Source organism: Salvelinus alpinus, chromosome 5 (genome assembly GCF_045679555.1).
Source record: "Salvelinus alpinus chromosome 5, SLU_Salpinus.1, whole genome shotgun sequence".
Classification (NCBI taxonomy): domain Eukaryota; kingdom Metazoa; phylum Chordata; class Actinopteri; order Salmoniformes; family Salmonidae; genus Salvelinus; species Salvelinus alpinus.
The window spans coordinates 35,904,412-35,925,933 of record NC_092090.1 but is presented as its reverse complement, the minus strand read 5'-3'; the positions used below and the strand labels follow the sequence as shown (position 1 = coordinate 35,925,933).

General features: G+C 42.7%; 1 protein-coding gene across 4 annotated transcripts in view; it reads left to right on the top strand.

Moving 5' to 3' along the window:
• The window catches only part of LOC139576020 (myotubularin-related protein 13-like), a 162,540-nt gene that overhangs the window by 26,977 nt on the left and 114,041 nt on the right, over positions 1-21,522 (top strand). For all 4 annotated transcript variants that reach the window (XM_071401610.1, XM_071401611.1, XM_071401608.1 and 1 more), the window contains exon 2: positions 6,965-7,050. In XM_071401610.1, coding sequence (XP_071257711.1) covers positions 6,965-7,050 — 86 coding nt within the window. The remainder of the gene's footprint in view (positions 1-6,964; positions 7,051-21,522) is intronic.

Genomic DNA, 21,522 nt, shown 5'->3' with positions numbered 1-21,522 from the left:
GGAGGAGGAGGTGTGATGGTGTGGTCGTGCTTTGCTGGTGACACTGATTTATTTAGAATTCAAGGCACACTTAACCAGCATGGCTACCACAGAATTCTGCAGCGATTTTTGTCAATCTAAAAAAAAACACTTGAGAAATTAATATTTTTCTAAGACACACTAGGCATAGGCCTAAATCAGTATTATTCATTGCTACTGTTAACTCAGGTCCCTGTTCAGTCAACACTTTCAGTGCCAAAATAATGTTTGACTAAGCCTGTTTGAGTCATTTTTTTGCAACCCTTGTTAAACATGGAGTAAATCCCATGTAGGCTAGTGATTGGGCCCATGGTGTTACTAAACAGACCAATAACTTAGTCTTCTCCAGAAAGTGATCAATATTATTCAGCACTTCTATAAACCGAATGTTATTCACTTGTTTATTTTTTGTCATGACGCCCAAGTAGGTTAACAGTGTGGAAAATCTACCAGTTGTTTGGAATTCCTCTGTTTGTTATTACAAGAGGATCCTGAAATTAGCATGTTTCTGTTCTAGGCTGACCTGGCTTGTATTAACCACAGCTGTCCGGCTGCTTTATTGTTATCTAAGGGGTAATATCTGATGGTCTGGACTACTTTTAATTGTTTACAGAGTGCAGCCTCACCAAATGTCAGGAATTCTGTATTTTGTCATCCCATGAGTGGAAAGTTGAGCCTGAAACGTGGAAAGATTCTAAGCATGTGATCTCAATCAGGGAAGGGGCACTTACTGCAGACACTTGATGCGATGTCATGGACAGGGGACGGGCTCCTCAGGGCCCTACTCAGCCCACCACACAGGCCCAGAACCCTCATGAAGATTAACGGCTCCCCTCTGTCTCCAAAGCCCTGACAGAGGTCAACGTGTTAAGGGGCAGCTGACCGCTGGCTTGAGCCGCTGAGGGCAGCAGCCAAATGATACTGGTGATTAGGTGTAGTAGTCCCTCCTATTGGATTCCTGCTCTCTCCCCTCTACATGACCTGCCTGACTCATGGACCACTGCTCCACCATGATCAAACAGAGTATGGTACTTAACGTGTGTGTTTTAGACAGTAGTTTAGGCCTAGTCTTCATGGTACTGTGAGAGGAAATGCTAGGCTGTCATTCATTTTTCTTGTAACACAAGGTTTAGTGACTGTTTTATTGCTGGTCACAATTTCAATTACCAACATGGCTATTATGGCATGTTCTGTGAGCCAGTGGTTTCCTGAAATCTCTGTTCCAGTTTAGATCTGGGGAGAGCACTCGGCATTGCCACTCTCCACTTGGCTGACATGTTTACAGAAACCAGAATCATGGGGATAAAAAGTGTCTTGTGGAAAGAGATCTGTCTATTTTTATTTGTTTATTTTACCCCCCAATTTCATGGTATCCAATTAGTAGTAGTTACTGTCTTGTCTCATCGCTGCAACTCCCGTACGGACTCGGGAGAGGCGAAGGTCGAGAGCCATGCGTCCTCCGAAACACAACCCAACCAAGCCGCACTGCTTCTTTGCACAACGCACATCCAACCCGGAAGCGAGCCACACCAATGTGTTGGAGGAAACACCGTACACCTAGCGACCTGGTCAGCGTGCACTGCGCCCGGCCCGCCACAGGAGTCGCTAGTGCGTGATGAGACGGCCAAACCCTCCCTAACCCGGACGACGCTGGGCCAACTGTGCGTCACCCCATGAGCCTCCCGGCTGCGACAGAGTCTGGTCTCGAACCCAGAATCTCTGTGTGCACAGCTAGCACTCTCGATGCAGTGCCTTAGACCACTGCGCCACCCGGGAGGCCCAGATCCGTCTATTTTTAAGGCAACAGTGCCATGATGTACAGTAGACTGTCTTGTCAGCAAATTATCTTAATGTCACTTTTACACATCAATACAGTACCTTGCAAAACTATTCATCCCCCTTGGCATTTTTCCTATTTTGTTGCATTACAACCTGTAATTTAAATTGATTTTTATTTGGATTTAATGTAATGAACATACACAAAATAGTCCAAATTGGTGAAATGAAAAAAAATACGTTTATTTTTTGTATAAAAGAATTATACAAAATAAAAACCGGAAAAGTGGTGCGTGCATATGTATTCATCCCCTTTGCTATGAAGCAGCTAAATAAGATCTGGTGCAACCAACTACCTTCAGAAGTCTTATTATTATTCGATTGCACACAGGTGGACTTCATTTAAGTGTCACATGATCTCAGTGTGTATATGTACGCCTGTTCTGAAAGGCCCCAGAGTCTGCAATACCACTAAGCAAGGGGCACCACCAAGCAAGCGACACCATGAAGACCAAGGAGCTCTCCAAACAGGTCGGGGACAAAGTTGTGGCGAAGTACAGATCAGGGTTGGGTTATAAAAAAAATATCAAACTTTGAACATCCCACAGAGCGCCATTTAAATCCATTATTAAAAAATGTAAAGAATATGTCACCACAACAAACCTGCCAAGAGATTGCCACCCACCAAAACTCACGGACCAGGCAAGGAGAGAATTAATCAGAGGCGCAACAAAGAGACCAAAGATAACCCTGAAGGAGCTGCAAAGCTCCACAGCAGAGATTGGAGTATCTGTCCATAGGACCAGGGGCACGACAAGGTTCTTTGCACTCTGGGAGGGCGACTGTGTGAAGTTGTCAACTGTGATGGAGAGGTCTTTGAGCAGGCATGCCTTCCCTGGGAGGAAGAACAGTTCTGTCTTGAGGTGGTGGGCCGACGTCCAAGTTGAGATATCTGCCAGACATGCAGAGATGCGTGTCGCCACCTGGGTGTAAGAAGGGGGAAAAAGAGAAAAGTAGTTGAGTGTCATCCGCATAACAATGTTAAGGGAGACCATGTGAGGATATGACGGAGCCGAGTGACTTGGTGTATATAGAGAAGAGATGGCCTAGAACCGAGCCCTCGGGATACCAGTAGTGAGAGTACGTGGTGCAGACACCGATCCTCTTCACTTCACCTGGAAGGAGTAGCCTGCCAGGTAGGATGCAATCCAAGAGTGTGCACAGCCCTGAGAGGGTGGAGAGGATGATCTTATGGTTCATGGTGTCTAAGGCAGCGGCTAGATCTAGGGGGATAAGAACAGAGGAGAGCGAGCCAGCTTTGGCAGTAAGGCGAACCTCTGTGACACGAGAATAGCATTCTCGGTTGAGTAACCCGTCTTGAAGATTGACTGGTTAGGGTCATGAAGATCGTTCTGAGAGACATAAGAAAGTTGGTCAGAAACAGCACGGTCAAGTGTTTTGGAAAGATAAAGAAGGGATACAGGTCTATAGTTTGACGTCAGATGAGTCGAGTGTTGGTTTTTTGAGGGGAGCAACTCGGGCCATTTTGAAGTCAGAGGGGACGCAGCCAGTGGTCAGGGAAGTGAGGAATGGGAGGTCTCCAGAGATGGTCTGGAAATGGATGGAGGGGATGGGGTCGAGCGGGCAAGTTGTCGGGCGGCCAGACCTCACTAGTCGCAGGATGGCATCTGGCGAGAGGGGAGAAAGAGGTCAAAGGCGTAGGGTAGTTCTGTGTGAGTGAGACCAGTGGACTCAATAGGCTGAGTGGTTAAAAAGGTTGACAACATCCGCTACTCATTGAAAGGGGTTGAGGGGTGGAGGATTTGAGGGAGGAGAAGGTGGGAAAAGAGTTTCCTTGTGTTAGAGGCAGAAGCTTGACATTTAGTGGTAGAAGTGGCTTTAGCAGCAGGTGCAGAGGTAGAGAGGAGTAGGTGAAAGCATGATAGGTCCTCCGCAAGTTTAGTTTTCCTCTGTTTTCGCTCAGCTGACAGGATTCCTGTTCTGTAAGCTCGCAATGAGTCACTCAGCCACGGAGCAGGAGGGGATGGCGGAGCCGGCCGGGAAAGAAACAAGACAGTGCGAGTCATAGGATGCTGAAAGGGAAGAGAGTAGGGTCGAAGAGGCAGAATCAGGAGACACAAGGAAGAAGGATTTAGCTGAAGGGAAGTGCAAAGTGGTGTACTGAACATCATTGAGATGTTGAACTATACTGAACAAAAATATAAACGCAACATGTAAAATGAGCTGAAATAAAAGATCTCAGAAATTCTCCATACACACAAAAAGCTTATTTCTCTCAAATGTGCACAAATGTATTTTACAGTGACTTTGGAAAGTATTCAGACCCCTTGACCTTTTCCACATATTGTTAGATTACAGCCTTATTCTAAAATGTTCCTGATCAATCTACACACTACCCAATAATTACAAAGCAAAAACTGGAATGGTTTTTGGTACCCTTTCCCAGATCTGTGCTTGGACATAATCCTGTCTCGGAGCTCTACGGACAATTCCTTCCATCTCATGGCTTGGTTTTTGCTCTGACATGCACTGTCAACTGTGTGACCGTTTATATAGACAGGTTTTGAGGAAGCATGCAATTGGCATGCTGACTTCAGTAATGACCACCAGAGCTGTTGCCAGAGAATTGAATGATAATGTTGCCACCATAAACTGCCTCCAACGTCGTTTTAAGAGAATTTGGCAGTACGTCCAACCGGCCCCATAACTACAGAGCATGTGTAACCACGCCAACCCTGGACCGCCACATCCGGCTTCTTCACCTGCGGGATTGTCTGAGACCAGCCACCCGGACAGCTGATGAAACTGAGGAGTATTTCTCTCTCATAATGCAGTTTTGTTGGAAGAAACTAATTCTGATTGGCTGGGCCTGGCTCCCAAGTGGGTGGGCCTATGCCCACCCATGGCTACACCCCTGCCCAGTCATGTGAAATCCATAGATTAGGGCTTAATTTCTTTATTTCAATTGACTGATTTCCTTATGAACTGTAAGTCAATAAAACCTTTAGCATATTGCGTTTATATTTGTGCTGAATGGACCTATTTAATCTATCTACCAATCAAAATCCAGCGCAATAGGCTTCGCGCAGCAATCATCCTCTTGTCATTCTTGATAGGTTTCTTCTCAACAGAGATGGAAGGAAAACTATGTGCTAAATGTATGTGTGACAGAGCTTAAACTAAATGTAAATGAAGTCATTGTGTCAAACGGCACGTTGGAAAGGAAAGCATTTTTAGATGGTCTTGGCATCTTTTAAGTTTCTTCGATTATTTTTCAATTTCTTAGCTTTCCAGATTGTTCTTTCAAATCCTCTTCAATCGCCACCTTAAATAGGTTGCAGTTTGTTGTAACTCATTACATTTTGATGACAAGTAATTACATCAAATTTTTCAAAACTCCCTATGACAATTGTAAGTCTGCCATTGTGACAGTGACCCTGTGTTCTTTTTCATGACAAGTAGGCTCTTAAAATAGACCAGACAACACTTTGAATCTATGCAGTCCATGCTGTGGCATTGTCTGTTCAACCATGCATTGAATACCGAACTGATAATAAAGAGATGACAGTGTTCAGCAGATCAGCCTTGTACTGCATCTCTCTCTGCCACCACAATCTATTGATCTGACCTCTTGTTTGCAGATATTTCCCTGGGCTGTCTAATTGGTGACCTACCTGACAGATGCTGGGGTTGAGGAGGGTTCTCTCTCCCTTTTTCCTTTTATTCCTCATCCTCCTCTCCTTGAATCATGCTGTCAGAGTGGATCACTCCCAAATGGATGGCCTTCCCACTTCTGTAATTTGCTGTGTTAGCTGTCCGGGTTCAGTTTCTCACACTTAATCTTTGGCCACTTTCTCGGTGAAACATCTTGATTTAATCCAACCCTGTAAATTATTTATTGGCCGTGACTGATTCCAGATCTGTTGATGCATTTCACCTTCATTATTTTAACCTCTGCGTGTTTGTTTCTCACGTCGATGGCAGTGTCAATTAACTCATTTACACTCCCTGCACATTGGTTCTGGATGCTTTCAAGTTTTTTTTTTCCAATGGCGACTTGGATACATTAGGGCTTTGGCTCCATGCTCACTGATTTGGAAATGGGCCTATTTATTTATTGCGGCGTCTGCTAGTGCAGATGCAAATAATAGGCTAAGTTTGTAAACATATCTGTTTTGTCTTCCCCTTAGTGTGGGTTGGCAATTGGCTTGTAGGATTGCTTCACCATTTACATTTGAAGTTATATTGTGGGATTTTCACAATGAGGCCCTTTATCTACTCACCCAGAGTCAGATACCAACTCGTGGATACCAATTTTTGTGTCTATGTGCATGCTAGCAGATACCCATAGACTTCCAGTCATTGCGCTAACACTAGTTAGCATTGGCTCGCAAAACTACCTCTAACTTCCTTCATACTGGACACAGAGACATATTAAAATGGTATCCATGAGTTCATCTGACTCTGAGGATGTAGATAAAGGGCATTATTGCCAAAATCCAGAAGTATCTCTTTAACATGGCAATCTTGGGTTATTTGTTAGCACTCAGGAGCAACACAATCCCTCATACATTACCACTGGAGAAGCATAGGATGAATGTTCTGCGTTATGACCCTGTAGTGCTACTCCTCTGTGCTTTCCTCTTGTGGTTGAAGTGTTCCTACAGAATGAAGAGAAAGATGGAAAATGTAAGGAGAATCATCACAGGACCTGAAAGAATGCACCAAACCGATTTGTGCCAATTAGGAAGTCTGGAAATGTGATCAAACATCAAAATGATTTGTGTGTCCTCGAATGCCCCCTTCACCTCTACTGTTTGGAAAAATAGTTTTATTAGGGCCATTCACAACCAGTATGTCCTTTTAACAATGTGAAAAGCTGACCTTTATTGTGTAAAGCGTCCATTCCACAGAACATTATCTTGACCCATGCATAATTCACCGTACACAATGCATCTGTCTGTTAACTAGAGGAGCTTATCTCTTCCCTCTTCCTGTTGGTGGTATAGGCCCTAGAGCTCTGTTATGAATTCCATAATATTGTAGATATTATTCAGGCTACTCCTTAGGTGGAGGACACTTTGACATCAGATCCGTGCCATGCCAGGTTTCCCTGCCATTGATTGCCATTGTTTGGTTTCGTTTCCAGGTGCAGGAGAAGGATGTGGGAAGATCATCCAGCGCTTCCCCAAAAAGGACTGGGAGGGCACAGTGTTTCCCCAGGGGGTGGAGATGGTGAGTACATAACATTTAACTGAAACTGACTTATTCATGCACCCTGTGTGATAGCTGTGGTAGTGAGTTGCTTACTTCCCCTTAACCTCTCTACCTCAGTCTGCATGTTTGATGGGTGCGAGTTTAATACTGCAAGCAAAGATTGAAGATAGCTCTGGTTTCTCATTGCAGAACTTGAGTTGACCTAAAGGACACATGGGGCTCTGCCTGACAGAACAAAAATGTAGAGGTTTGCATAATTTCCTGTTGTGACTGTAAGCACCATTTTAGTGGTTATTTTGTCTGCAGACGGAAAATGGGCTTGTTAAGCTACGGTGCTCCAACCAATCATGCTGTTGGAGCGCTCTGTTCACTCAGGGAGCCCTCTCTAGTAGCTCTTCTGGAACTTTCTGGAGATTAATGTGTCATTTGTACAGGTTGTGCAGTGTTCCCCTGGTTAATCTTCTCACGGTGCCGACTTGCCGGAACAGTTTTGACCAATTTTTTTGTTGTTGAAATCCTGTGAAGTGCACTGTAAAATGTTATTTTGCCATATCGTACTGACAAGAACCCCAGGAGTGGAGCAACAGTTGAGACGTCTTCCTATGTTCCCAGGACGCATATTCTTCTGGAGGGTGCAGAGCAAATATTGGCATTTCCTGTATCAACAAATGCATAATGATTGTTTATTCAAGAGTTTGTTTCAACACTTTCAGCTTGGCTAATTAGCTAATTGGGACATTCTTACCCACCTCCCAGAATCCTCAGCTATGTCCAGCCTGTTATCGCTCTCTCTGCTGGGTGTCCCAATCCTCCTTTTTTGGTTGCATTAGGGAGTTGCATCTCTCGCTCTCCCTTTGGTCACTCTCATTATCTTTCTCCAGCCCCCTCTTCTCCGAGGGTGACTTAGGGGGGTCCTTGACTCGAGACATGGGGCCTGTTACCATCATGCACAAATCATTGCACTCATTGTGACCAAATATTTGCTTATCTGGGTCTGGAGAGATCTGGAAATCAATATCCAGGGCAGCAGTAAACTCACTGGCCCAGGCAGCCTCCCACAGTTCAACAGTGTTCTTTCTCCTGACAGCGCATGGCCAATGGGGCCTGCCCGCCTGTGTGTTTGTTTATTTGTTTGTTTACTTGGACATACTAAATGATTTAAATTAGGATGCTTTTGGCCCACAGTCAACAGTGAGGAGAGCGAGGCGCCTCTTGACTGTCCTGCGAAGACCCTAATTACCCGATAATTGACAGATTCCAGGAACTACTTAAGCATTTAGTTAGAACAAGCAAAATCAGCACAATTTCTTAAAGATGCGATCGCTGCATCATTTTGAAAATTTGTTTACGTTCACATATGCACTTCTCCCCTCATGGAGGCTAAACTACTCTGCCTTTTTTAATGCCAAATGGATACACATGGACATTTATTTTTCCTCTGTTATACAGTATGTTCTAGTTCAATTTCATTTTCTCTCTCTCCTCAACAGCCCACTGGATTTTGTTACATTTAGCACTCAATGCTTTCAGTTTGTGGGTTATGTTACTCAATCTCCACATTTTTGGCATAGCCCTCATTTTGGGACGAGTAGTGCTGAGCGATTTTAAAAATGCAAATTAATTACTTAAAAATCATACAATGTGATTTTCTGGATTTTTGTTTTAGATTCCGTCTCTCACAGTTGAAGTGTACCTATGATAAAAATGACAGACCTCTACATGCTTTGTAAGTAGGAAAACCTGCAAAATCGGCAGTGTATCAAATACTTGTTCTCCCCACTGTATATATATATATATATATATATACACTGCTCAAAAAAATAAAGGGAACACTTAAACAACACAATGTAACTCCAAGTCAATCACACTTCTGTGAAATCAAACTGTCCACTTAGGAAGCAATAAATTTCACATGCTGTTGTGCAAATGGAATAGACAACAGATGGAAATTATAGGCAATTAGCAAGACACCCCCAATAAAGGAGTGGTTCTGCAGGTGGTGACCACAGACCACTTCTCAGTTCCTATGCTTCCTGGCTGATGTTTTGGTCACTTTTGAATGCTGGCGGTGCTTTCACTCTAGTGGTAGCATGAGACGGAGTCTACAACCCACACAAGTGGCTCAGGTAGTGCAGCTCATCCAGGATGGCACATCAATGCGAGCTGTGGCAAGAATGTTTGCTGTGTCTGTCAGCGTAGTGTCCAGAGCATGGAGGTGCTACCAGGAGACAGGCCAGTACATCAGGAGACGTGGAGGAGGCCGTAGGAGGGCAACAACCCAGCAGCAGGACCGCTACCTCCGCCTTTGTGCAAGGAGGAGCACTGCCAGAGCCCTGCAAAATGACCTCCAGCAGGCCACAAATGTGCATGTGTCTTCCATCCCTCTCCCTACTTGGAGTAGGGTAACGCTGTTTCGGGGGTGGCTGTTGTCGTTGTGTTCCTGGTTCGAGCCCAGGTAGGAGCGAGGAGAGGGATGGAAGCTATACTGTTACACTGGCAATACTAAAGTACCTATAAGAACATCCAATAGTCAAAGGTTAATGAAATACAAATGGTATAGAGAGAAATAGTCCTATATTTCCTATAATAACTACAACCTAAAACTTCTTACTTGGGAATATTGAAGACTCATGTTAAAAGGAACCACCAGCTTTCATATGTTCTCATGTTCTGAGCAAGGAACTTAGCTTTTTTACATGGCACATATTGCACTTTTACTTTCTTCTCCAACACTGTGTTTTTGCATTATTTAAACCAAATTGAACATGTTTCATTATTTGAGACTAAATTGATTTTATTTATGTATTATGTTAAGTTAAAATAAGTGTTCAGTATTGTTGTAATTTTCAAAAATTTTTGGTCCTCCAATAATCGGTATCAGCGTAGAAAAATCATAAAATCGGTTGACCTCTAGTAAGAAGTTAATTGACCCCCATAAACGTTACGGACATATACCAGAAGCTGTGCCAGGCCCACCACGTCTGTTGACTCATCCAGCTGTAACGCATGCAGTAATTATTTGAAAACATCTCCTGCCATGTCACTGTTGCGTCATGAAACGGTGTTTGTTTGATGGCATTGTCTGTGTAGTTTTTTTGGTGTTTTCCCCCAGCATTGTCTCAGCCAAAGCCGCGGCAGCAGGAAGAGTTAAGTCCTCCGCAATAGTATGGGGTTTGTCTGTCCTAGCCACTCGGTAGCTCACCATATAAGACGCTTCTAGCCCCTTCTTATTAATGGTATCTGTTGCTTTTATACATGTCCTACTACTCAAAACTTGTCTTCGTTTTCGCTCAAACTACTGTGGTTTATTTTGGAAGTTGGCATGTTTTGTTTCTAAATGTCTATGCAAGAGTGAAGGTTTCATCCAGTTGTGAGATACTTTTACACATATAACACACTGTGGCTGAGGAAAGGCACTACTCCTAATATAAGTGAACCATAAATCAATATAGTTCTCATCATATTTGCGCCTCTTCGATGGTCCAACATCCCTGTCTGTTCGTGCTTTCCCGGGTAAGGGGGCAGTAGCTCTTCGGCTGCATCAGATTCACAACTGTCAGTGTCCATGCTAGCTGGGCTAACAACAAATGTAGAATTCTTGATGCTAGCATTGGATGTGCTCGTGGAAGCAGAACAACTTGTGTCGTCGACAGGTGCAGTTGTAGTACTGCTGGTAGTAGCAGTACTACCAGTAGAGCTGGTATGTGTCTATGGATGCAGGCCTTAATTTATTTAACAATTTAATCAATTTTAGAGCAAACAGAATGAGCAGCAGCTACGTTTGGCTACATACGGACCGTTAGTGGAATTCCCGCAAGAGTAACTTTTAATGTGATTGGATATTAATTATTTGACTAGGCTACTTTTATTTGACATTGTTGTCAACACTAGATGGTTAAATTTTATTTTTGGCAGTGAAACGAGGCTAATCAGGCAGGGGTAGAAAAATGTATAGCCCCATTGTAAAATCTAAATGGACTGGTTGAAAATGACACTTATATAAAAATACCTTTTTTTTATTTTTTATATATATTTTAAAAAATGAATCACATTTTTATTTGGCCTACCCCAGACCGCATTGCGCGTACCACTGCGGGTACCCCAGTTTGGGAATACCTGGCCTAGATCATCTGACATTCAAGAGAGAGGAAAAAACATTTTCTGACATTTCTGACAAACATTTGCTGCTTTGGTGAGACTAGCTCTGTCTACGTTGTTCTCTTGCTTTGTGTAAATATAACATTTATTTAAATAGGCTATAGGAATATAGGCAATTTACTCAATGTCTACCATGCACTGTCCTGCTGTGTGCTGCCTGTTCCAGTTCTGATCAGAGTACTTGTTCAATACAGTGATTTTTACTTATCCATTCGGACAACTGAAATCTACTTTCTGGTTGTCCCACAATTGTTTTACTTTGCCAGGACAAGGCCTTAATGTCAAGCCCTGCTCACCTCAGTGCTGAGTGACTCCACACTTTGATTTGCCCTGGTGAATGAGGTTTCCTGCTAGCTGTTAGCTTGGCTGGGTTATACCTAGTCCCTATTTGGTTTGAGTAGAAAAACAGGATGATGGAATTAGCCTTTTGTCAAAGGATTTTTTTTTTCTTACTTCAGAAATGGAAACTTTGTTTGATTTAGGCTAGGCCTAGTCATGCAAACCTCATGTAGCATTGACATTCTAGTCAGAATAAATAGACCTCACTCTGTATGCCTACAAGTCATTCTTGTTTTTCTCTTGACATTAAAGTAGACGTTACAATCCTGTCCATCTTTTTATGCAGTCAGGTGGTTTCTTGGTAAGCCCAGGCACATTCCTCCTGGCTTAGGTGAAAGTGAACTAGGGAGATTTGGTAGCATTACTAAGATGCTCTCTAGTCTCTCAGTGCTAAGCTGAAGCTTTCTCCGGTACCAACTCGTCTTGTCTAGAGAAGCGCTTTGCATTTCAGAGTAATCATGCATCACAACAGCCGTCTGAGTTTGATAGCACAGTCAGTCAGTCTCATCCAGGCCTTTCAAGAGGTCCAGTGAAATAGACCAGACCGTAACGAACCAGACCGGCAGGTGGAGGAGCCCGTGAGCAGCCTACCTGTTTGTTGCATAATCTATGTCAATGTTGTGGAAGCCAGGATGGATTGAGAGAGGAGCCTATTTTCTTTCAGTGGGAATGGGAAATATTTGTAAACCTCAGTGATTTCCGTTAATGGTTCGATGTTCCTTTTCAAGGAAAAACAGAGACCTGTATGGATGCAGCAATATACTGCCTACATCTTTTTGTTGGCAGATGTACGCTTAAAGGTTATGAACAGCCGGTCTTGTTTTTCATGAAATTGGATGAAACTTGTATGACAAATGACTGCTTTTACATTGAAAAAATGTTTGATCATAAAATGAATTGTCCCCTCCCCCATGTCAAACACTTGGATTCAGGAGGTGGGATTATTAAGTGGATAGGCTGACTCATTTTAATACTCCAATGGTAACATGATATTCTCTTACCAAATTTAAATAAGGTCCCACAGTTGACCCACAGTCCCACAGTTGACTCAGACAGGATTGTGTCGAGGCACTGATCTGGGGAAGGGTACTAAAACATTTCTGCAGCTTTGAAGGTCCACAAGAACCCAGTGGCCTCCATCATTCTTAAATGGAAGAAGTTTGGAACCACCAAGACTCTTCCTAGAGCTGGCCGCCCGGCCAAACTGAGCAGTCGGGGGAGAAGGGCCTTGGTCAAGGAAGTGACCAAGAACCCGATGGTCACTCTGACAGAGCTCTAGAGTTCCTCTGTGGAGATGGGAGAACCTTCCAGAAGGACAACCATCTCTGCAGCACTCCACTAATCAGGCCTTTATGGTAGAGTGGCCAGACGGAAGCCTCTCCTCAGTAAAGGCACATGGCAGCCTGCTTGTAGCTGTGATACCTGAAATCAATTATCTTGTTATACAACGGGTGGGTCTAATCCTGAATGCTGATTGGCTAAAACCGCATTGCAGCCGGTGTCTATTCCACAAGTTACCACCGGCTAAATCTATTACGTTAAATTGCCTATTTACTCTGTTTCATCTGACTGCGCAATCCACTATCTCATCAGCCCAGCCAAGCAATTTATAAACTTGATCTCCACTATAAAAGCCTCTAGACATTATCTAACATTTCTTTTAGACTAACAATTTGTTTTCAACAGCGGAGATTTGTATAAACCTTGCTCTGTCTCCGACATTTTCAACTGGGTTTCAATATTCAAATTTGATCTCCGGCTGTCCCATAGTAGTGAAGGAGTTGGGACGAGACAGATAGGCAGGCAGCGTTTCTCATCCAGTCTAAATCATGAATCAGCTGGTATCATTTTTATGGATATATACAAAGAAATGTCAATTGAAATAAGGTAAAAGGTGTAGCTAGTTTGCAGTCTTTCCAGCTTCAGTTTGAAGTGATTGTTTTAGCTGTGTTGTTGGCTAGCTCCTCCGAACAACAGACGATTAGGTACATTTTCTATGCAAGACAAAATCACGCTTCATTAGCTCTTAAGGAGGTATCCAAATAAATGTTACTAGAAAAAACAGCTTAAGCAAATGCAGCTACATTGCAGTTATTCTGGCTTTTTGACCATCACTAAGTTAGCCATAGTTGGCTAGCTAGCAAGCAAGGGATAAGAATGTTGCCAGCCAGTATGGCAATGGAACATTTTAGAACAAACGACTAGATCTCATCCATAGATACTGAACATAAAGACTGAATGACTGGGTCGTGTCTCTGGCAACCGAACCGATAGAACGAACAACCAGCCGGCTTGGGTAGCAACCCTAGATTTGTGTCAGGACTATATCTTGTGGTAGTATGAAAAATTCATAAAAATTTAGTTTTTAATGAAAATATGTCAATCGTTATTTGAATATGTTTATAATCTGTTGTATAAAAGTGATAATGCCCTCGAAGCCGGTGTTTGGAGGATATATTGGCACGGTTTGCCAGCACTCGTCTTCGTCTTGGGCCTAACACCCGTGACAGTATATCCTCCAAACACTAGCTTTTCTGGCATTATTACTTAATTGTAGTTCGCCACGGTATGCTGCTACAGGTACGACTGCTAGCATGATCACCGACAACGATGAGGAGGAAGTCAGAGACCTGACCATGTAGTGCAAGGACAACAACCTCTCCCTCAATTTGATCAAGACAAAGGAGATGATTGTGGACTACAGGAAAAGGAGGACCAAGCATGCCCACATTCTCATTGACAAGGCTATAGTGGAGCAGGTTGAGAGCTTCAAGTTGCTTGGTGTCCACATCACCAACAAACTAACATGGTCCAAGCACACCAAGACAGTTGTGAAGAGGGCACGACAAAACCTATTCCCCCTCCAGGAGACTGAAAAGATTTGGCATGGGTCTTCGGATCTTCAAAATCTTTAACAGCTGCACCATCGAGAGCATCCTGACGGTTTGCATCACTGCCTGGTATGGCAACTGCTCGGCCTCTGACTGCAAGGCACTACAGAGGGTAGTGCGTACGGCCCAGTACACCACTAGAGCCAAGCTTCCTGCCATCCAAGACCTCTATACCAGGCGGTGTCAGAGGAAGGCCCTAAAAATTGTTAGACTCCAGCAACCCTAGTCATAGACTGTTCTCTGCTACTGCACGGCAAGCTGTACCGGAGTGCCAAGTCTAGGTCCAGTGCCTTCTAAACAGCTTCTACCCCCAAGCCATAAGACTCCTGAATGTCTAATCAAATGACTACCCAGACTATTTGCAACCCCCCCCCCTCCCCCCTTTTACGCTCTGCTACTCTATTATTTATGCGTGGTCACTTTAATAACTCTACGTACATGTACATATTACCTCGACACCGGTGCCCCCGCGCATTGACTCTGTACCGGTACCCCCTGTATATAGCCCCGCTATTGTTATTTACTGCTGCTCTTTTAATTATTTGTTATTGTTCTCTTACTTTTTCTAGGTGTTTTCTTAAAACTGCATTGTTGGTTAAATGCTTTTAAGTAAGCATTTCACTGTAAGGTCAAATACCTGTTGTATTTGGTGCATTCAAGTAAACGTGTATTTGTCACATCTCAATTTTAAATAAAGTATGCTGACTTATCTCAAAAGGTACTAAAAAGATCAGAACAATTTATTTATCTGAACTTTGATTTTGGCCACTAGGATGAACTTAGACAATTATGTGTAACTTAACCTTTCTGGCGCAGGCGTTCCGCTAGCAACCCACCTCGACAACATCCTGTGAAATTGCAGAGCGCCATATTCAAAATACAGAAATAGTCATAATAAACATTCATAAAAATACAAGTGTTATACATCGGCTTAAAGATGAAACTTCTTGTTAATCCAGCTGCTTTGTCAGATTTCAAAAAGTCTTTACGGCGAAAGCATACCATGCGATTATCTGAGGACAGCGCCCCGCTTACAAAGCATACAAACATTTTCCAACCAAATAGAGGAGTCACGAAAGTCAGAAATAGTGATAAAATTAATCACTTACCTTTGAAGATCTTCATCTGGTTGCAGTCACAAGAGTCCCAGATACACAATAAATGTTTGATAAAGTCCCTCTTTATATCCCAAAAACTCTTTTGTTGGTGTGTTTTGTTCAGTAATCCACTGGCTCAAAGGCGGTCAAAACATGCAGACGAATACATCCTAATAGTACCGGTAAAGTCCGTCGAAACATGTCAAACGATGTTAATAATTAATCCTCAGGTTGTCAATTGTCTAAATAATCGATAATATTTCAACCGGACAATAGCGTATTCAATAGAAAGGAAAAACAACAAAGGGCGTGCACTCGGTCATGCGTGCAAACCAGTGCTGCATGATTCTACAGTCCACAGACAGAAAGGTCTCATTCTTCTTCATTTTTCAGAAAACAAGCCTGAAACAATGTCTAAAGTTTGACATCTAGTGGAAGCCATAGGAACTGCAATCTGGTTCCTAACCCATTAGATACTTAATAGGCATTCAATTGAAAACTACCCACATCAAAAAAATACCACTTCCTGGATTGATTTCTCAGGTTTTCGCCTGCCATATCAGTTCTGTTATACTCAGACATTATTTTAACAGTTTTGGAAACTTTAGAGTTTTCTATCCAAATATACCAATTATATGCATATCCTAGCTTCTGGGCCTGAGTAACAGGCAGTTTACGTTTGGGCACGCTTCTCATCCAGACGTCGAAATACTGCCCCCAAGCCATAAGTTTTCATTAAACATCTGATTGGCTTAGAATAACAAAATGTATGTATATAACAACCAGATTAATTAGTTGAAACATTAAACAGCAGAAAAGATGGAATTGGGCTTAATATGTACGCATTTCAAAGAGCTGTGATATTTTAGTCACTCAAATGGCTATTTTACATGGGAATCAGAATGACTTCGGGAACTAAAAAAAAAAAAAAGAAGTGCATTTAATGAATGACAAATCTACATGAATGCAATGTAGATGCCAGAGCTGCAGCTGAAGTCTGAAGGTCTCTGGCCAGTGTCAATGGTTTTAGGTGAACATTCCAGAAACCTTGTTTATGCATGGGTGTTTATGGGATTTTACAAAGGAGACACAAGCTCTTAGTGAAGAACAAATATACTTATTTTGAGGATGTTGTGCTGTGGGGTATTGTGGTCTCTTCCTGTGTGAGTCACTGGGTCTGCTCTGGTGGTGGCCATCATGGCTGTGCTGCTCTGTGAGTTATAGCACTAATGTATCACACTGCAGAGCCATCTTCACACTCCATCTCCTAGGGATCAATGAGCTATGAGCGCATCCTCACAGCATCATCCTCCAAACATCCATCCCCTGTAGGGTGGTAGTTAAATATAGAAGCAGTACCACTAGTTCAGCCAAACATCACTCATGTCTTCAGATGTCTTTGGACACCCATGTGTGCTTGGGTTCCAATATATGGTCCGTGTGTGTTTTGTTTATCGTATTGCCCCCCCCCCCCCCCCCCCCCTTTAATACTTCCATGTTGATTTGTGGTGATGTGGCATTTAGGAGGCATTGTGCGTGTGGAAGACCCCCAAGAGCAGCTTCAGTCAATGTGTCTGAGACTGGAGAGAAGATTTACTGGCCCATATGTGGCACATTAGATTGCATTACAGTAAGCAACCAAAAGCTGAGTAAACATGAACATTTATAACAGCCACATTTGGACTAATACACTTCATGGTTTCTAAATTGTGCGCTTCCTCTAAAATGATATGTTTAAGACAATTAGAGAATTGGATGAAACCAAAAGCATTCATATGTTGTTGATGTATTTATTTTTTGCAAATGGAGAAAGTACAGACAAGTGAGGCAGCACGTAGCCTATAAGGCGGCCAGTTCTGGTGTCCCCACTGCGGTGTGACACTTTGGTCAAAGGCCAAATGAGTGGGATTCTAGCTTTGAACTTTTTAATGAAGATACACCATAGTGTTTTAACATACCCCACCAAGCAATTTGGCTCGAGTTTTAGCTGGTATGTAAATTGTTATTATTTGCAGATTTCCTCCACGCCATAAAAAAGAAAATGAGTCATTTACTAACGCTTGGAATACATCTGTAGAATGAAAAAAAAACGGATGGGGCTAAGCACGAAATGCATTTTGCGGTCAAAACAGGCCCCCAGCAAACTAAATAACCACAGATGAAGAATGCACCAAGAAAAAGCGTTTACAACTCAAGCTCTGAAAATGTGTTTCTAATCTTTTCAGGCAAGTGACGATTAGGCTATATATATCACCAAGCTCCACTCCTCTCATCTGCCAGGCTGTCCTGCTCTGCATAGGCCTAGAGCCTGTGGTGTTAGACAACTTCACTCAGGAAGTCTCTGTGTGTGTCAAAATGGATGTTATTGTCCCAAACACAGAGATTTGTTCACTGCAGGCCACTTGTTGCAATATTCCTCTCCACACACGAGCTTACCTCTACCGTTGCATTGACTAGTGAAGGGGGAGAAAATGGATACAGATACAGTTGAAGTCAGAAGTTTACATACACCTTAGCCAAATACAATTTAACTCAGTTTTTCACAATTCCTGACATTTAATCTTAATACAAATTCCCTGTCTTAGGTCAGATAGGATCAATACTTTTTAGTTTAAGAATGTTAAATGTCTGAATAATAGTAGAGAATGATTTATTTCAGCTTTTATTTCTTTCATCACATTTACAGTGGGTCAGAAGTTTACATGCACTCAATTAGTATTTGGTAGCATTGCCTTTTTAAATTGTTTAACTTGGGTCAAACGTTTTTTTTGTAGCCTTCCACAAGCTTCCCACAATAAGTTCAGTGAATTTCGTCCCATTCCTCCTGACAGAGTTGGTGTAACTGAGTCAGGTGTCTAGGCCTGCTTGCTCGCACACACTTTCAGTTCTGCCCACACATTTTTCTATAGGATTGAGGTCAGGGCTTTGTGATGGCCACTCCAATACCTTGACTTTGTTGTCCTTAAGCCATTTTGCCACAACTTTCGAAGTATGCATGCGGTCATTGTCCATTTGGAAGACCCATTTGCGACCAAGCTTTAACTTCCTGACTGATGTCTTGAGATGTTGCTTCAAAATTTCCACAATTTTCCTGCCTCATGATGCCATCTATTTTGTGAAGTACACCAGTCCCTCCTGCAGGAAAGCACTCCCACAACATGATGCTGCCACCCCCGTGCTTCAACGGTTGGGTGTTCTTCAATGGTGTTCTTCGGCTTGCAAGCCTCCCCCTTTTTCCTCCAAACATAACGATGGTCATTATAGCCAAACAGTTCCATTTTTGTTTCATCAGACCAGAGGACATTTCTCCAAAAGTACGATCTTTGTCCCCATGTGCAGTTGCAAACCATAGTCTGGCTTTTTTACGGCGGTTTTGGAGCAGTGGCTTCTTCCTTGCTGAGCGGCCTTTTAGGTTATGTCAATATAGGACTCGTTTTACTGTGGATATACATACTTTTGTACCTGTTTCTACCAGCATCTTCACAAGGTCCTTTGCTGTTGTTCTGGGAGTGATTTGCACTTTTCGCACCAAAATACGTTCATCTCTAGGAGACAGAATGTGTCTCTTTCCTGAGCGGTATGATGGCTGCGTGGTCCCATGGTGTTTATACTTGCGTACTATTGTTTGTACAGATGAACGTGGTACCTTCAGGCTTTTGGAAATTGCTCCCAAGGATGAACCAGACTTGTGGAGCTCTAATTCTTTTCTGAGGTCTTGATTTCTTTTGATTTTCCCATGATGTCAAGCAAAGAGGCACTGAGTTTGAAGGTAGGCCTTGAATATATCCACAGGTACACCACCAATTGACTCAAATGATGTCAATTAGCCTATCAGAAGCTTCTAAAGCCATGACATCATTTTCTGGAATTTTCCAAGCTGTTTAAAGGCACAGTCAACTTAGTGTATGTGAACTTTTGACCCACTGGAATTGTGATACAGTGAAATAATCTGTCTGTAAACAATTGTTGGAAAAATTACTTGTCATGCACAAAAGTAGATGTCCTAACCGACTTGCCAAAACTATATTTTGTTAACAAGACATTTGTGGAGAGGTTGAAAAACCAGTTTTAATGACTCCAACCTAAGTGTATGTAAACTTCCAACTTCAACTGTACATATCGCAATATTATTTTGGGCCGATATATCGATATTTGACTTTTTTTGCTACTGTAGGTAGCGTTAGCTAGCGCTAGTATTTTCCAATCTATAACTTGTTCTCAATCTTTTTAAATGGTGAGCCGACATGTTTTCCGCACTTATTTCCCTGATTTTGATCAAAACTCATTTTCTCATGCTCTCTCGTCTCTGCAGCAAACATACACTGAGTGTACAAAACATTGGGAACACCTTCATAATATTGAGTTGCACCCCTGTTTTTTCTCAGAACAGCCTTAATTCGTCGGCATGGACTCTACAAGGTGCCAAAAGTGTTCCACAGGGATGCGTGTTCCATGTTGACTCCAATGCTTCCCACAGTTGTGTCAAGTTGGCTGGATGTCCTTTGAGTGGTGGACTATTCTATATACACACGGGAAACTGTTGAGTGTGGAAAAACCAAGTTGCGTTGCAGTTCTTAACACACTCATACCGGTGCGCCTGGCATTACTTCCATGCCCTGTTCAATGGCACTTAAATCTTGTCTTGCCCATTCACCCTCTGAATGGCACACATACACAATCCATGTCTCAATTGTGGAAAGAGCAGGCGTTCCTAATGTACAGTAGGATGGATAGAGGCACAGAAAGAGATGGTAAGGGGGAGGTGCACAGACGGTACACATTAAGTGGAGTCATCATGAGTGAAATGTCATAGATTCAGAAGTCTGGTCCTTGTTGTGACTTTGGGATTAAGATACAAGGACAACATGTATCCCATAAACAGTAGTGACATGTGGCCAGCTCAAGTTCAGGATGGATACACCTCAACTCCGTAACCAGAGACCAACCACAGCACCACTGACATTGATTACTGCGTTCAGAATGTCAAGGCTGATTCCATTTCACTTGCTTGCAATTCATCCATTGAGAACCTATGACAGTGGTTCCCAAACGTTTTATAGTCCCATACCCCTTCAAACATTCAACCTCCAGCTGCGTACCCCTTCTATTACCAGGGTCAGCGCACTCTCAAATATAGTTTTTTGCCATCTTTGTAAGCCTGCCACACACTCACACTATACGATATATTTATTAAACATAAGAATGAGTGAGTTTGTCACAACCCGGCTTGTGGGAAGTGACAGAGCTCTTATAGGACCAGGGCACAATAATATAATCGTAAATTATTGTGCTCTTTATTTAACCATTTTACATATAAAACCTTATTTGTTGATCGAAAATTGTGAATAACTCACCACAGGTTAATGAGAACGGTGTGCTTGAAAGGATGCACATACTGTAACTCTGCAATGTTGTATTGGACAGAGTCAGTCTTAAATAATTTCACACAGTCTGTGCCTGTATTTAGTTTTCATGCTAGTGAAGGCCAAGAATCCACTCTCACATAGGTACGTGGTTGCAAAGGGCATGTGTCTTAACAGCTCGATTTGCCAAGGCAGGATATTCTGAGCGCAGCCCAATCCAGAAATCTGGCAGTGGCTTCTGATTTTAAAATTCAATTTTCACAGAATCGCTTGTTGCAATTTTGATGAGGCTCTCTTGTTCAGAGAGCCTCATCAAAATGAAAGGGATAACGAATCCAGTTGGTTGTGTCATCCGTTTCGGGAAAGTACCTGCGTAATTGCGCACCCAACTCACTCAGGTGCTTCGCTATATTGCAGTTGACATTGTCCGTAAGCTTGAGTTAATTTGCACACAAAAAAATCATGCAAAAACCTGTGTTGTCCTTGTTAATGCAGACACAAGAGCTCCAACTTATTAATCATAGCCTCAATTTTGACCCGCACATTGAATATAGTTGCGGAGAGTTCCTGTAATCCTAAATTCAGATCATTCAGGCGAGGAAAAAACATCACCCAGATGTCTCTCAATAAACAAAAAAGTGT